This window comes from Acanthopagrus latus, chromosome 23 (genome assembly GCF_904848185.1).
Source record: "Acanthopagrus latus isolate v.2019 chromosome 23, fAcaLat1.1, whole genome shotgun sequence".
In the NCBI taxonomy this organism is placed as follows: domain Eukaryota; kingdom Metazoa; phylum Chordata; class Actinopteri; order Spariformes; family Sparidae; genus Acanthopagrus; species Acanthopagrus latus.
This window is the reverse complement of record NC_051061.1, coordinates 21,798,600-21,815,038: the sequence shown is the minus strand read 5'-3', so window position 1 is coordinate 21,815,038 and position 16,439 is coordinate 21,798,600. Positions and strand designations below refer to the sequence as shown.

Genomic DNA, 16,439 nt, shown 5'->3' with positions numbered 1-16,439 from the left:
TTAATTATGTTGGACTTGTCAAACTTAGAGAAAAGGCTCGAGAATATGCATTTCCTCCAAACGAGATTCCTTACCTCGCTGCACTGCTTCCCCCTCCTGTTTGTTTCCCTTGACATGTTTCCAATACCTTAATCTCTCTTTCTCCTTGTTTCCCCCTTTCTTCATCCCAAACCATCCATCACATCCGTCCCTTTCCCCCGCAGGTGAACGTGTCTTGGCCAGTGGCTCGGTCCAGCTGCCCAGGTTCACCCTGCTGGAGTCGGGCAGCTTGCTAATCAGTCCCTCCCACCTGTCTGACGCTGGTACCTACACCTGCATGGCCAGCAACTCCAGGGGCATCGATGAAGCTTCGGCCGACCTAGTGGTCTGGGGTAAGCATAACAGAAACTGGAGACCCTCTACACATCATTCATGCTGCTTGGATTATCTGCCTGTGCTTTCATTTTCCCTCTTGACCAGCATAAAGTATAAACTGTGAGCTAAACCTTTGGAAAAAAATTTAAAAAGATGAAGGGAAAAATCTGAATATCTTTAATCCGCGACTTGTTTACTTGAAGATCCAGTAAGTACCTGGCTGCTGGAGGTCATTGTCAAGATTTTCTGACTATTAATCTAATGACTCATGCGCGTGCTTATTTTCTCAGTGCATGAATTCACAGTATCAGTCCTCAAATACTCCACGCAGCAGAAATAGCATATGATTCACGCTGTTCCAGAGAGACATTGACTGAAAGATGAGACCAAGTCCAGTAAGCTCTCTTCAAATCCGCTGTTCAAACACAGCTTCTGTATAACAACCGCTCTGTGTGTGTTGGCAGCACGCACCCGCATCACAAAACCGCCGCAGGACCAGAGCGTCATCAAGGGAACCAAGGCCTTGATGACCTGCGGGGTGACCCATGACCCCAGCGTCACCATCAGGTAATGACGACTTCCAGCTGCTGCACGTGGTGGAATTCTGTCGAAATGCTCACACGTGGGAACTGTTCCCTTCACCGATATCTAAAGGTTTTCCACAGGGTTCTTTTTACAGTTTATATTGATAGTATTCACAGATTTTTTTATCTGTCAAGCACATTCGTTATGCTGATGACACTGTATTGTATTGCAATATTCCCCAAATTGCACTTAATAATCTTAAACTAGTTAAAGGTGCAACATGTATTAACTTTAAAAGAAGTAGCAGTTTTGATGTTATTGTGTATTGCTGCAGAGACATTTACAGAGGTTAGCATGCTAACCAGCTAGCCCCGGCCCGTCACAAGCCAAACTTCATGAATCGATGCTCCGAGCTCCAAGTTTGGCCCGTTACCTTCACAGCTAACTGAACTAACAAGCTAATGGCAGCTACCGTTATCAGCGGTTAGCTCTTACTCTGGTGATATGTTGCCCCCTGTTGGTTCGGAGTATGAACTCACCAGGTGGCTGATTCTTGCTCGAGGTGATGATGGTCACAGCACAAGGATCCAACAGAATATACACACCTCGGTATCACATAGACTATTTTGTCAATTATGACAAAAAAGAACTAGAACTAATTTCGCCATGCTTTGTAGGAAATGGTTTGTCAAAGCCGTCTGTCTTTTTTTCTGTAATGGATTATGGTAATGTGATTTATAGGCATGCGTCTGCCTCAGCCCTTAAGCCCTCGATGCTATTTATCATTCTGCTCTTAGGTTTATTACTGGTGATGCTAATAGCACTCATCATTGTACCTTGTACAAAAAGCTGGGTGGTCCTCTCTCTTCACAGAGACACGATAGGTAGTTTTAATGATATGATTTGTTTATCTCTAATAAGGTCCTTAATGGGAAGTTTGCGATCTGTATATCTGCTATGCTAGATGGGTTGTCTGGAGCTTGTTACACTCGGGCTAATGACTGACTTTCAAGTGCATGTCTCTTCAGTTTGTTCTGGCCTTGGACGACCTTTTTGTTTCTGCATGCTGTCGACCAGGAACTCTTTACAAAGCACCACACAAATAACATAAAATGTGGTGAACTTAAATTCATTCAGCTGCTTTTGTTTGTCCCTGTTTTGGTCAACACGAGCAGCGCTGGAGGTCCACAAATTGTGCCTACAAATATGAAGTGTTATTTGGTGACTGTGCCCTCATGAACCATATTTATATATTTTTTTGAATGCATAGTTTTATTGTGGTACAGTGGTGGACTCAGGATGTTTAAATCAGGGGCAGAGAGGTTAAAAAAAGGGCATTAGCTGTAGGCGGTACAGGATTTATGTACCAAACAGGCTTTTTTGCTGCATTTTTATCTTTTAATCTTCTGTACCTTTTATGTCATTTTAAACTGTGACTCAACATCGCTGTTAATTAGGATCTGCCCTCAGTTATCTTTGAGTTAAATGCACTGTTGCAAAAACTTTAGATGAAGAGAAGCTAAAGTATGAAAACTGTATCAAAATCGTCTCTCAGCATTTTCTGATTATCGAGATCAGCTTCTGACACGGCGTGCAATCTGAAAAGTAACTCCAAAGTACAGATGTAATGGAATATAAAGTACATTATAAAATAACAGAGAGTAAGTGGAAACAACCAAGTCAATTAAAAATAAACTTAATGACATTCCATCAGCGAATCATTGTCAGCCATCGCAACTGTTCCTCGACGCAGCCTCAGTCGAGCGAACAAGTGGGTGTTTAAATGTCGTGCTTAATTAGTTTATGAAATCTCGGAGAGATCTCGTAGTGTTTATCCACCCTTAGACGACCTCCTATGGGAAGATTTTGAAACTCGTACAAACTGATTGAGGAATTAGTCCGGCGCTTTGCCTCCCCTCCTCAGACGGTCTTGAGCATGATGGAGTGTGTGTACATGCGTCTGTCTCGGAGGGAGTGAAATGATGTCTGCGGAGCCCAGTGATTAGAGTGCCTGTCACCTGTGGGCCCGCGGCATTGATCAGATCGCGGGGTAAACAGATGAATATGTAAACAGAGTAATAACTTCAGACAGCGCCTTTAATTAAACGCAACACAGAGGAGATTAGCTGGAAAGCCCGAACAGTCGCAATTAATCACAGGGAGCTCCTAGTGTGTGCACGCCTATGTGGAAGAGGGAAGGTGGGGGAGGAGGAGGAGGGAGGGAGGGGAGGGGGAGGACGTCCATATGTGCGTTTGGGTCTGTGACAGCGAGGGATGCATGGAGGAGAGGTTCAGCACTGTATTGTGAGACAGAGAGAGATGGTTTTCGGATTCAAATCGCTTTGCCATCAGCCTCACAAGGCTTTTCATCGGTGTCAGCGCCTTCTGTGTTTTGCTGTTTCGAACTGGTGCAAAGCAAACAGATTTACTGTCACAACACACCCGAGTGTTACAGACTGTGTGTGTGTGTGTGTGTGATTGTGTGTGTCTCTCACATACATGCATGTACATACAACCTCCAGGTATGTGTGGGAGAAGAGCGGCTCGGTGATTGACGTGAGCGCGTCGCCCCGCCTGCGGCAGGATCCCGACGGGACCCTGCACATCTCCCAGACGTGGTCGGGTGACATCGGAACATACACCTGCAGGGTGACCTCAGTCGGAGGCAATGACTCCCGTAGCGCCCACCTCAGAGTCAGGTATGCATATTTGTCTCTGCTGTCTTATCTCGCTCTGCATTTTTTTTTGTTTTTCTTCGTATTTGCGTCACGCGGGGCTGTGATGGATGGATGTTTTCTCCACTGTTTGTGGTTTATCACCGCTCTCCTCTCTAATCCATCAAACACTCTAATATTTACAAGGCGAGCCTCCCGCTTTGGCTGTTTAATTCTTTTTATTTGCTGCCTCTCTTGTCTGATTCTGTATTGCTTTACCTCTTTGTCCACACACACACACACACACACACACACACACACACACATACAGGCAGCTGCCCCATGCTCCAGAAAACCCAGTAGCGGTCCTGAGCACCTCGGAGAAGAGGGCCATCAACCTGACCTGGGCTCAGGCCTTCGACGGCAACAGCCCTCTGATCCGCTACATCCTGGAGGTCTCAGAGAACAGTAAGGCACCGGTGTCGCCGTCAGCACCGCTTGTTGCTCAGATGCATTTGTTGTGTCTTGTTAGTCATTTTAAAAGCAATATTGTTACCTCGTACTCCCTGGAAGAACTCATTTGCTGCCCCTCTTATTACATTACATTTCCATGGTGTCCCCAAAATTGGCAGTTGCGTCCCCTCTTACCTTCTGCAATCAGTCTAACTCGATTGCCTCACCTGTGCGCTTCCTCCGTGAGTGATCCGAGGGAGCCAAATTGCGTTGATGCCCGGCGAGCTTATCTCCTTTTTTTTTTTCTTTTTGATTCATTTTTTGCCGCTTGATAAAATCAAAGAAGTGGGAACGCTTTTCACCCACAGAGAGTAAATCGTTCAGCCATTGCTCATCGGAGCTCAGGCTAACTGAGAAGATGACAACTCATTAAGAGGAAAATGAATCCGGGGATGCAGATGGGATCTGGGCTTTTTTTTTTGGATAATTGAATTTCAATCTGATATTTAGCCGGGGTGTGTACAAAATAAATGACTTGTTTTTTATCAGCTGCGATAATATTGCTGAAAATGAAACAATGGCGTGCAATAACAGTCAGGCATGACACTGAATATGAGTTTGCAAAGGAGCTGATGAGATTTTTTTTTTCCCGAGAATGCAAAAGCTCTCACAAGGTCATCTGCTGCTCACAGCTGTGTTTTCTCCGTGTCAGACGCCCCGTGGACGGTGCTGCTGGCCAACATCGAACCGGAGTTGACGGGGGTCACCGTCGGTGGCCTCATCCCGGCGCGCTCCTACCAGTTCCGCCTGTGTGCCGTCAACGACGTGGGAAGAGGCCAGTTCAGCAAAGAGACGGACAGGTTAGTGCTCCTCTGTACCTGCTGAATGTGAGCGACCTTGCTGGAGGTTTGTGTGTTAGCTACAGGAACGGTGTTGCATTGGTGGGCTTTCACAGCTCTGGTACAGCCTGTACTTCCCCCCCTTGTCTTCGGCGGCTCAATAGAAAATCCACTGATTATTTCCTGCAAGTCCACTTGTTCTTTTTTTTTTTTTTTGGCTTCGCTCTTGTGGGAGGGAGTGAGAGATGAGGCGGCTTCGGGACGGGCCTTTTTCAAGATAAAACTGTGAATGAGCTGAAATTGCGCTTTGTGAAGACTTGATGGGTGCGCTGACCCAGCTTCATCTCTCCCCCTCCTATTAACTGTCTTCATGGGTGAAATACAGAGAGGCGAGAGCTTCACACGGGCCCGACTCTCACGCAGATTCTCTTGACCAGCAAGACGAAGCGGCCATAATTATACACGCACACACACTCTCCGCTCATCACCATTCACCTGTGCGCACGACTGTCTGACCTTGTCTGCATCAACACAATCCCATTTCCCCGCTAATACACCTCCAGCAAGGAAATCCCTCAAAACCGGAAAGCCATCATGCAGCTCACGGATCTTCTCGTACATGAATCCAGCTCTCCAAGCGAGCGAGCGTGCCCAGACAAGCTCTCACGGCAGGAGGGCGACCGAGCGGCGGTGGGAGTGCAGGGCTTCTCTGAGGCGTCTCTCGGGCGCACCTCTTTGATCCTAAACACTCTGCTTCATCTCCTCCAGAGCGGTGCTCCGGTGCACTGGGAAGAAATCAAGATGTCATCTTAAATTGACTTGAGGGAGAAAAAAAAAGTCTGCCCGGATCGCTCTTTCTTGTTCTTTTATATCTTTTTTTTTTTTTTTTTTTTTCTTGAATGTCTCTCCATTGTGCAGCTCCGTTCTCACCACGGCCTCTTTGATCCTTGTCGTGCCGCTTCAAGATGTCCCTCTGCGGACAGTATTATGGAGAACATGTTTCGGACAAAGACGCAGGCGCGCCTATCTCGACTTGCCTTTATGGTGTTTCTAAAAGAAATACCAAAAAAAAAAAAAAGAGCTTTATTATGATTTGATGTCTATGATGAAACGGGATGGAAATATGCAGAAACTCACATAATTAATTCATGGGCTTCACTCGGCGTTTGCTCGTTCACCTCTTCCCTCTGCAGACTCACGCTCCCCGAGGAGCCGCCCAGCGCCCCCCCGCAGACGGTCATCGCAAGCGGCCGCACAAATCAGTCCATCATGATCCAGTGGCAGCCGCCCCCGGAGAGCCACCAGAACGGGCCGCTGCAGGGCTACATCATCAGGTAAGAAGACCGTGACAAGCTGCCTAATTTCTTCCCAGAGATAGGTGCCTGTCTGGGCCGATGCCATTCAGAAGTGATAATAACTGTTATGTCAGCTCCTTTTCTTCCTCTCCATTTCGCTTCGTTCTCGCTCACCGCTGCAATAGAATAATTGGTGCCAATTAAATACCTTCCTCTCCATTCATCTGTTGTCACCACTCTTCCTGTAACCATTTTATTACTGTTCTGCGTGACTTCTCCTCCGTGACGACTCTCCCTCCCTCTCCCTCTTTTCCTGGAATCTCTCCTCTAATATATTTATATATATGTCACCTGTCTGTCTCACTGCGTATCGATTACTGCCTCTGCTGCCAGGTACTGTCTGTCAGGGCTTCCGGTTGACTGCCAGATGAAAAACATCACCAACCCGGACCAGGGCAGCCTGCTCCTGGAGGACCTCATCATCTGGACCAACTATGAGATCGAGGTGGCGGCCTATAACGGAGCGGGCAGGGGAACCTACAGCCACAAAGTCACTGAATGGACTCTGCAAGGAGGTGAGAGGCAGCACACAGGGATTTATATCACATACTGTTTTACTCCGACGACAGCAAGCCGAGCAGCCAGGTTCGATTTAAGGCTCGTCTGCCAGCATCACATCGTGCTTTTCAGAGTTAGTGTGTTAGCATCTGTCCCGAGTGATCCAAACACAAGGGACAACTCTTAAGTCTGTGAGTTTGTGTATAAGATGTCAAATTTAATCCCGATTAATTCATTAATAGTTGTAGGTAGCATTTAACTGAAAGTTTTTACAAAGAAAGAAACAGCTGAATGTATTGAATTTAACGCCGAATCTAAGAGGCGGACAAAATAATTAAGAATTTGTTGTAGACAGCATTTAAGAACGTTTATTATGTTTCTCCTGACTCAACAACTCATAAAATCATGCGTTTTTTAAAGGGAGTCTGGGGATTTTCTCCAAGGAAGGCAAAGAAGTAGACTACACTGGTTACTGTTTACTGTTTTTGTAAAATTTGACATGTTTACTGTCTAATGGGATGTACTGTAATGTAATACTGAATGTTGGCATGTCAGGCACACAATTCAGATGCAGAAGCTGGTACAATAAAGCCTCGACAAAAGGACACTTTATACAAAGAAAGAAGCAGCTGCATGTATTGAATTTAATGCCCAATCTAAGAGGCGGCCAAAATTGGTTAAATCATTTTAATAATTTGATTTAGACAGCATTTAAGAATGTTTATTTAGTTTCTCCTGACTCAACATCTCATAAAATCATGCATTTTTTAAATGGAGTCTGGGGCTTTTCTCCACAGAAGTCAAAGAAGTAGCCCTTTATTGGTTACCGTTTACTGTTTTTGAAAGATTTTACATGTTTACTGTGTAAAGAATGTACTGTAATGTCATTCTGAATGTTGGTATGTCAGGCACACGCTTCAGAAAGAGAAAATGGTACAATAAAGCCAAGACAACTGACTAACCCTTTTACAAAGAAAGGAACAGCTGCATGTATTGAATTTCATGCCGAATTTAAGAGGTGAACAAAATAATGGAGAATTTGTTGTAGACAGTGTTTTACAACATTTATAAAGTTTCTCCTAACGCAACAACTCATAAAATTGTGCCATTTTTAAAGGGAGTCTGGGGATTTTCTCCACGGAAGACAAAGATGTAGCCTAGTAACCTACCAGTTACTGTATTCTGTGTTTGCAAAATTTGACATGTTTGCCGTCAATAATCAGTGAAATCAGTTGCAACAGCTGCTAAATGTTGACAACTTACTGTATTGCATTTACAAGAACACACGACTGTCTGCATGTTCATATACAGGTAAGAGAGCCAAAACAAGTCAACCAAATGGAAATCGGACGGTGTGTCGTCCACTCTGCCTGTTGTAGCTGTGGCCTCTTCCTCTCTTCTCACAGAGGACGTTTGGTTAGCATCCCGTCGCTATGACAACCACGTGATGTCCTTGTTGTGGTCACACGCGTCCCAGACCACCTTGGTGGACATTTACACTTGTATTTGATGCACGTTAACGCCAGGTGTAAACAGCCTCGTCTTTGTTCGGCTCTGCAGATTCCCTCCCGTCACCTGCGGCCTCATCGTGTCGGACGACGCTCAGCCTTAATCTAATGATCTGCTTTTAAAGATCCAACTAAGAACCTGCACAGCCTTTTCTTGAAATTTAAAAAACAACATCCTCTGCCAACCTTGAAAAGGTGATTTGCACATGTGGTTGAGAGAACTACTCGCTCTTGTCTCAATGAGACGGCGGCGTTTAGACTGCAGCAGCAGGGCTTTTAAAAGGAATTTAAGACGGCCATGTAAGTGCTGTTTGCCTCTCAGCGCTGCTTATTTGTTTTTGTCAGGTTTATTGTCGGTAATTTCTCAATAAGTGCTGCGGCACTGTAGAACAACTCCTGTGCGGAAATGAGAATACACTTCTGCTTAATATTGACTTTTCTTCCTGCAGATTTTTTACCCTCAGCACCTGTTTTTTGTATGATGCCATGTTCTGTTTTCTTATCTCCGCTTTTGGAATTTAAACTCTCCAGGAAGAAACTCTGACTCGTATTAGGTGTTTTTCTCTCCGACTGCAGCACCTCGCTGGGGGAAAAAAAAAAAATAGAGAAATCTGTTGACATTGACCACCTGGAGATGTCGGGGCGTTCTCAAATTTAATTGATTCCCACACATAAATTACCAGGTGATGAAATGCGTGAGACGTACCTTTTTTCGATGTTTCCAAAGGATTCTGCCTCGGTTGACTTCTTTTTCTCATCCTACATGCTGAGTAATATAATTAGAACACACATTGTGAACTTTCCCCGGTGTCAAACAGCTACATATTTCTGTCACGGCCAGGCGATTCCGACGCCTTATGTTCCTCGTCTCTCCCCGTCTATTCAAAACCTTCGGAGGATGAAAGTCACATTTGTTACTGTGAAATTATATCGAGTCACATCTGAGATTATTTTTGGCAGCGAACCCAAAGAGAATGAAACGCCACGAGATATTGAATCTGGCTCCGTGAGCAGATGAAGCTAAGGTGTGATTTCACAACGTAACCTTCAACCTCACATTTACATGCCGACTGTTTTTCTTTTTTTTTTTTTGTCTAGGAACATTGTAAGTTAGTAAGCTGCAGCCGGTGCATTTGCATGTGGAAAGGTTAATCTATGTTTTTATTAAAAAATATTGAATAAATGCTTCTCTCTCTCTCTCTCTCTCTCTCCTGGCTTTTCCCTCGAAAACAGTCGATTCATAGAATACAGTGCCAGACAAAAAAAGAAAGAAAAAAAAACACAAGTAAGAGGATCTTGCCTCTGGTTCAGATCTGCCGCGCCTCCAGTTCGATTTTAAATTCCTTTAACTTGTATATAAAGCTTCGGAGGGGCTTAACACGCTCACACATCTCCGAATCCCTGGCATGTTAAATCCACTCCACCAACAGAGATCCTCTACACCAGGCTCACTAAATATTCTCAAGAGCACTCGCAAGAAAATTGGGAGTGCTTCCATTTCCTATTCTGTTCCACTCCCTGCTCAGATACAGTCATTAGAGAGGGTGAATCAGCAGATATTTTGATTTCATTAGATTGTATGGGGTTGTACAGCAGACTGTTACACTGGTTTGGAGTTTGAGCTAATTTATTCATATCAGGGTTTTGTTTTTTTTTCATAATGAGAAAGTCTGAGATGCTTTTTGCAGAGAGAGAGAGAGAAAAGAGTGGAGCGAAGAATAGACAGAAGAATAAAGACGATTGAGTTAATCTATTTAACAGAAGAGCAAAATATTTCTTCTTCTTCTTCTTCTTCTTCCCCTACAGCTGCAGAGATGAATCAAGTAATCGATTAGCTGTCGGCCATGGAAAGCATTTTTGATAATCGATTAGTCAGTTTGAGTAATATTTTAAGCAAAAATAAGCAATCTGATCTGATTTCAGCTCCTTAAATGTGAATATTTTAGACTGTTGAGGGCGTCGTCCTGGTCCAGATCAACGTTTTTCACCATTTTCGGATGTTTTGTTGACCGAACAACTAAGAATTAATCAGGGAAATAATCTAAATCCGTTATTCGTTCCTTATTCGAACCTGAACTGGGCTCTTCGTCTGTGGGTCTGTACATTTCTACAGATTCCTCTCTATAAATGTATTCATTATTTTCTCTAGCTGATTTATGTTATGAGCACTGAGCAGGTGTGTTTGAGTGGATGATTATGAAAAAAAAAACACTTCAAACAGCCCTCAGATATGATTCATTCCACCTGGCACACGTTTTATCGTCAAATCTTGGAAAACTTCGTTGTACTCCGAACAATCAATCCATTAATGAGTCTGCAAATAATAAACAAACGTTACGACGCTGCAGCAATTGTCGTGTTTAATTAGCAAAAAAAAACCAGTTGAAACCTGGAAGGTACGGTGAACATTGCCGCTTTATTTCCATGTCACTTCCCCCTGCGGGAAAAAAAAGATAGTAATTTCATCATCCAAGTCTCGCTGTCAGTGGGTAACGACAGCGAACGAGGCGTTCATGTTGTTTAGCTCAGCTCCCATTAATTGGATGTTTCCGTCACTCACTCCATTAAAGGCACAAGAGCAGATCATGACGAGCATTTAAATGCGTCCAAAGACAATCTGAGGATGGAATATTGATGAGGGGGGCCGTCGCCGGCCAACGGGCTTCATTAACGTTCGCCCTCCTCGGCTGTTTTTTTTTTTTCCGGTGTTACATCAGAGTCGCTTGCTCACATCAAACAAACTGCTGCAGGGTTCACCTGGAAGCCGCCTGAGGCGAACGCTCTCACACCCGGTTTGATTGGCATGTTCTTACCTCCCCAAATGAGCTACCCCCCAAAAAAAAGGAAGCTCCATCCTGATTCTCACACTGTAAATCAGGCTGGGCTGAAAGTGCCTGTTGTACATTTTCAAGTTCTTTTCCGCTTCCTATCTCATCTCTCTCTCTCTCTCTCTCTCTCTCTCTCTGTTTTTTTTTCTTCCTCCCACCCTCTCTGTCTCTTTCTTCTCTCTCCCTCCTCTGGATCAGTGCCCACTGTGCCACCAGGAAATGTACAAGCCGAGCCTGTCAACTCCACCACGGTGCGTTTCACCTGGAGCGCCCCGAGCCCTCAGTTTATCAATGGAATCAACCAGGGATACAAGGTGAGCCCGGCGCCGTTCTGTCGACTGGTGCACTCTAGTGGTCGGAGGCAGACGAGCACGCAGTCGGCACAAATCTCATTGCGTCTGCTGCAGTGATGGGATGTGTGTCTCAGTGGTGTTTAAACACATGAGCAGCTTTTTGTTTCACTTCTGATTTAGAGGAAGAAGTTAAGTTATTACAAATCAGTCGTTACCTGCCCACACACTGAAGGAACGTCAGGTGAAGTAGTTTTGTTCAGTCCAGAATAAATTTGCATTGTTCTCATAGACAGCAGTTGAATATGGGGACTTGTTTTTAAAACATACACCTCGTTCGGATTAATCCAAGTCTCTTGAAGCACCAAGATCCCAAATTGTTCTCAAAAGACGTTATTTTAATCCTTCTATGTAATCAAAATCTGCGCTGTAACCACCAAAATAAAAGCATGAACCAACCATTGAGGGTGAAAATAACGTTATTTTATAAGAATGTGGGATCCCGAGGCTTCTGGAGATGCCAGACGAGCTGTATGAAACCATTTCATGGGTATTTTTCTATTGTTTTCTTACATTTTAAAACAAGTCCCCATCTGCTCCAGTTGTTCAGGTAGAATTCTCTAATGTTTTGTTTAATCGTGAAGCTCCGGAAATGTTTTGTCTGACTATGGACTTCATCTGGCTTTTTACCTACATGGAGGGTAGATAATGAGTGAATTTCCATTTTTGGGTGAACTCCTCCTTTAACCTAAGAGGAGGCACTTCAAGTGAAAACTATTTCTTTTCATGCATGACATTTTGGGCCATTTTATCTCCATTCTTTCAGGTTATTATTATTTTACTTCAAGAATATTTGTGTGTCTTAAATGTGTACAATCATCATTTCCAGCTGTTGGCGTGGGAACCAGGTCGTTCGAACGAAGTCACCAGCGTCACAGTGCGTCCCAACTTCCAGGACAGCGTTCACGTCGGCTACATCTCCGGCCTGAAGAAGTTCACAGAGTACCACACGTCGGTGTTGTGCTTCACCACCCCGGGGGACGGCCCACGCAGCCCACCTCAGCGACTTCGCACCCACGAGGACAGTGAGTCCTCCCGGTTCAGGATATTATATATTTTATAGTACAGGCAGATAATTACATGTCAGGCTGCTGTTCTGCTCGTTTACTACCTGTTTTTTTTATGATTTTGTTTACAGCCCCTGGTGCCGTGGGACACCTCAGCTTCACCGACATCCTGGACACCTCGCTGAAAGTCAGCTGGAAGGAGCCGCAGGAGAAAAACGGCGTTCTCACAGGTAACCGAGCGACATTAACACGTCTCCACCGTGAGTCACCACCATGTTTTTTTCTCTGCCTCACACTTTGAAATCTGCCACTTCCTCCAGGCTATCGTATCTCCTGGGAGGAGTTCAACAGGACCAATACTCGGGTGACCCATTACCTGCCCAACTTAACTCAGGAGTACAAAGTGACGGGGCTCACCGCGCTCACCACTTACACCATCCAGGTGGCAGCCATGACCGCCAAGGGCCAGGGACAGCTCTCCGCCTCCACCATCTCCTCCGGTGTGCCGCCAGGTCAGATGAGATATTTCACTTCAAGTTGACTTAAATCAGAGTGTTTCCATGCAGAGTCCTGCTGAAATGAACCAAACTCAGTCCTCTTTCTGGTCCACTTCAGCTCTGATGGGGCTCAGTCTTCCCTCTGTTCTGACCTTCTCTGCTGTGGATTATCGGCAGTTTCACAAGATTGCAGAAGATTCTCTGCTTTTTCTCATTTTAGAGTGTGGTAAAGTACATAGCAGTTCATTTTTACCTTGACACAGCGCTGCAGTGTGCTCCTATCAAAGCCCTCTACTCTCGTATAAACAGAACATTTAAATCTTAGCCTTGTAAAACAGTTTAATGTGTTCTTTGCTGCGTATCTGAAGTAGTGCAGTAATTTCTTCCTCAAGACTACTCTGTCGTCTCCCGTGTTTGTTTTTGAGAGCGTCTCAGTTTTGTCTACGGCAAGCCTAGAGGGCTAGAAACGCAATCGCAAAGGGGCAATGCTGACTAATCACTCTATGTTCACTTAGAGCGTCTGGAAGGCACCAAATGAGAAAACACCCCTTTAAGTGCCTGAAATATCCACTGAAATGACTTCAAAATGACTCATTCCACTTACTGTGACTCAACAGATTTTCTCCTCAGCAGCGATCGTTTAAAAGTTTATTTTAATCCGTGTCTCCTCCATCCCCTTTTTCCGCAGAGTTGCCCGGTCCTCCGACTAATTTAGCCATCTCCAACATCGGCCCCCGCTCCGTCACTCTGCAGTTCAAACCTGGCTACGACGGCAAGACCTCCATTTCCCGTTGGCTGGTCGAAGCCCAAGTAAGACACTTCACATCTATTTCAATATAATGAGAACAGTCTGTGTTTGTGTGTGTGTGTGTGTGTGTGTGTGTGTGTGTGTGTGTGTGTGTGTGTGTGTGTGTGTGTGGTGGACATTTTTTTGTGATACCAGTTAATTAGTTTAATTTGTCGAGCGGCTGATATCTCCTCGTTCCCTCTGTGTGTTTCAGGTCGGTATAATAGGAGAGAATGAAGAGTGGCTGACGGTACATCAGCTGTCCAATGAGCCTGATGCCCGATCGCTGGAGGTCCTGGACCTGAACCCCTATACGTTCTACAGGTACGCACATACACACAAACACATTTGTACAGGTGTGACATGAAGACAAAATAGTGTACACCTGCGAACTTTACAACCCTGAGATCCACGTTGCAGGTGTTGATGGAGGGAATCAGACAAACTGGTTAGCTCAGTGCTTTCTGATTGATTAGCAACTAAAAAGACGATGGATGGAGTTTAAACAACATGTTTAATTACCCGTTAGCTAATGATAGCCAACAGCTAACATAGTCAACAGCTAACATTAGACAACAGCTAACATTAGTCAACAGCTAACATAGGATAGCAGCTAATGTTAAACAACAGCTAATGTTAGACAACAGCTAACATTAGTGAACAGCTAATATTAGTCAACAGCTAATGTTAGACAACAGCTAACATTAGATAACAGCTAACATAAGTCAACAGCTAACGTAGGACAGCAGCTAACATTAGATAACAGCTAACATTAGTCAACAGCAAACCTTAGACAACAGCTAATGTTAGACAACAGCTAACGCTAGCTTTCAGCCACTTCCGAGCTAACCTATAAAAGGGGAAAAGTTTAATCTGAGTCATCAACACACATCATGGATACATTTATTTAAATCTGGAGGTAAAACACACTGGATGTAATCAGACGCTATTGTTAGCTAGGAAGTGGCTGAATGCTAACGTTAACTAACAGGTTATAACATCATTGTCTTTACACCGGCTAATCAATCAGGATGTGGTTAAGTGATAATGACACTCAGATTCCTGAGATTTGTACAACTTTTAACTGGACTGCAGCAACAGGACATTTGAGAGACAGCAACAGCATTTTCATGTAAAATCCTCCTGAATGCAGAATAATTTGCCCCTCTGGTGTGAACTTGCATGACTATCTGGCAAACTAATTTCATCAGTTTCAGTCATTCAGTCATGTTTTGCTTCTGACCCTTAGAGACTAACATTCGACGCGGAGGATTTTACAAAATGCATGCCCCTGACCTGAAACACTGCCCCTACGAAACAGGAATTTGTCTGAAATATTTACTCGCCTTCTCCATCTCTCACTGGCTGAGGAGGGCGAGGTGCGACAATAACCAGAATCAAGTCTTGATAACTAAAAGGAGAAAAATGTGTGAAATTTTGTCACAAATTGGAAAAAACACAGGAGAGTTTTGACTCCCGAAAGAAACCATGAGAGGGGAAATAAAAAGCGAGAGTGAAAGAAAAGTGAATAATCTGAAACACTGATTATCTTTTATCTTGATAAATTCTTTCAATTTACTGTTAGCCAGATTTTCTCTGCCACCACGATGACCCAGTTTTCTTTCGGGCATCATTAAAGTTTCATCTAATCTAATCTAAACTAATCTAATCTATTCCTTCCCCCGTATCATCGCGATTAAACGCCCACCTCGCGTTGATTTTACTCCACTGTCAGCTCGTTTTCTTTCTTTTTTTTTTTTTTTTTTAATTTCCTCCAGGTTCCGGATGTGTCAGGTAAACATCGTGGGCACCAGTCCTCCCAGTCAGCCCTCCAGGAAGATCGAGACCCTGCAGGCCCCTCCAGACATCTCCCCCGCCAACGTCACCCTGCGCACAGCCAGCGAGACCAGCCTGTGGCTCCGCTGGGTGGTGAGTAGTCACGGCTCATTGCACGCATGAAGTTAGTGGAGTTCATATGATTACGATCAGATTCAGATAGGCACGTCTGAGTCGCTCCTTTTCAGACTTGAGATTATTGAAATCTCGGCGCTGTAGACGAAGGTACTCCTCCGCATGCTTATAAGCTATTTGAAAATTGCTTGTCTGTTTTCTTTTCCGTCCTTGTCATCGGTGAGATGGAAAATCATGTTGGTACTGAATTGGTAAAATGCCCTTGGGATATTAATTGGATCCAACATTTTAAAGATAAGCTTTGTCAAATCAGATTTAGGCAATTTCATTTCGCCTTCGGAATTATTTTTTACATTTTTTTTTTTTCCTGTTTTAGAAAAGTTTGACATTAAATGGTGACTCCTTCCTTTCAATGGGAGTTGCTTTTTTATTATAATTATTATCTCAGTGACTCTAAAGTGTCACTCTTGTCACAAAACCTCATTTAACTTCTTTATGTCTTCATTGCTTAGCAGAGCGAGTCAAGTCAGTCAGGTCACAGAAACACAAATATTTAAATTCCCAAAGTCTACTCTGCCACGATGGAAAGTACGTCGGAGTTTCTTAGTTCACATAAATTCTAGATTTGAGTTGCAACATTCACTTCAGCAACTGCAGTAACTGGGGACTGGGGATACAGGTCATGAAGCATAAACCAAGTCTCTGTGAGCCCTGAGACTCCAATTTGATTTGAAAATAAGACATTTACGCCTTTTTTTTTAAGCCGAAATCTTCACTGTAGCTGCTGAGCTGTAAGCATTAGCACACACAAGGCCAGTACAAAAGCTTGTCCAGATATTGAGGTCGTTAAAATTGTGTTTTCAGATCAGTTTG

At 44.1% G+C, this 16,439-nt stretch overlaps 1 protein-coding gene across 6 annotated transcripts in view; it reads left to right on the top strand.

The window, feature by feature from the left end:
- Positions 1–16,439, top strand: part of sdk2a (sidekick cell adhesion molecule 2a) — a 104,107-nt gene that overhangs the window by 67,788 nt on the left and 19,880 nt on the right. For all 6 annotated transcript variants that reach the window (XR_005073028.1, XM_037089990.1, XM_037089989.1 and 3 more), the window contains 14 exons: positions 204–371; positions 819–921; positions 3,402–3,578; positions 3,865–4,001; positions 4,699–4,846; positions 6,019–6,159; positions 6,514–6,695; positions 11,213–11,328; positions 12,194–12,389; positions 12,503–12,601; positions 12,692–12,883; positions 13,557–13,678; positions 13,870–13,979; positions 15,434–15,584. Coding sequence is in view for 5 of the 6 variants with exons in the window: in XM_037089990.1 (XP_036945885.1) it covers positions 204–371; positions 819–921; positions 3,402–3,578; positions 3,865–4,001; positions 4,699–4,846; positions 6,019–6,159; positions 6,514–6,695; positions 11,213–11,328; positions 12,194–12,389; positions 12,503–12,601; positions 12,692–12,883; positions 13,557–13,678; positions 13,870–13,979; positions 15,434–15,584 (2,042 nt within the window). In the remaining variant the exon portion in view is untranslated. The remainder of the gene's footprint in view (positions 1–203; positions 372–818; positions 922–3,401; positions 3,579–3,864; positions 4,002–4,698; positions 4,847–6,018; positions 6,160–6,513; positions 6,696–11,212; positions 11,329–12,193; positions 12,390–12,502; positions 12,602–12,691; positions 12,884–13,556; positions 13,679–13,869; positions 13,980–15,433; positions 15,585–16,439) is intronic.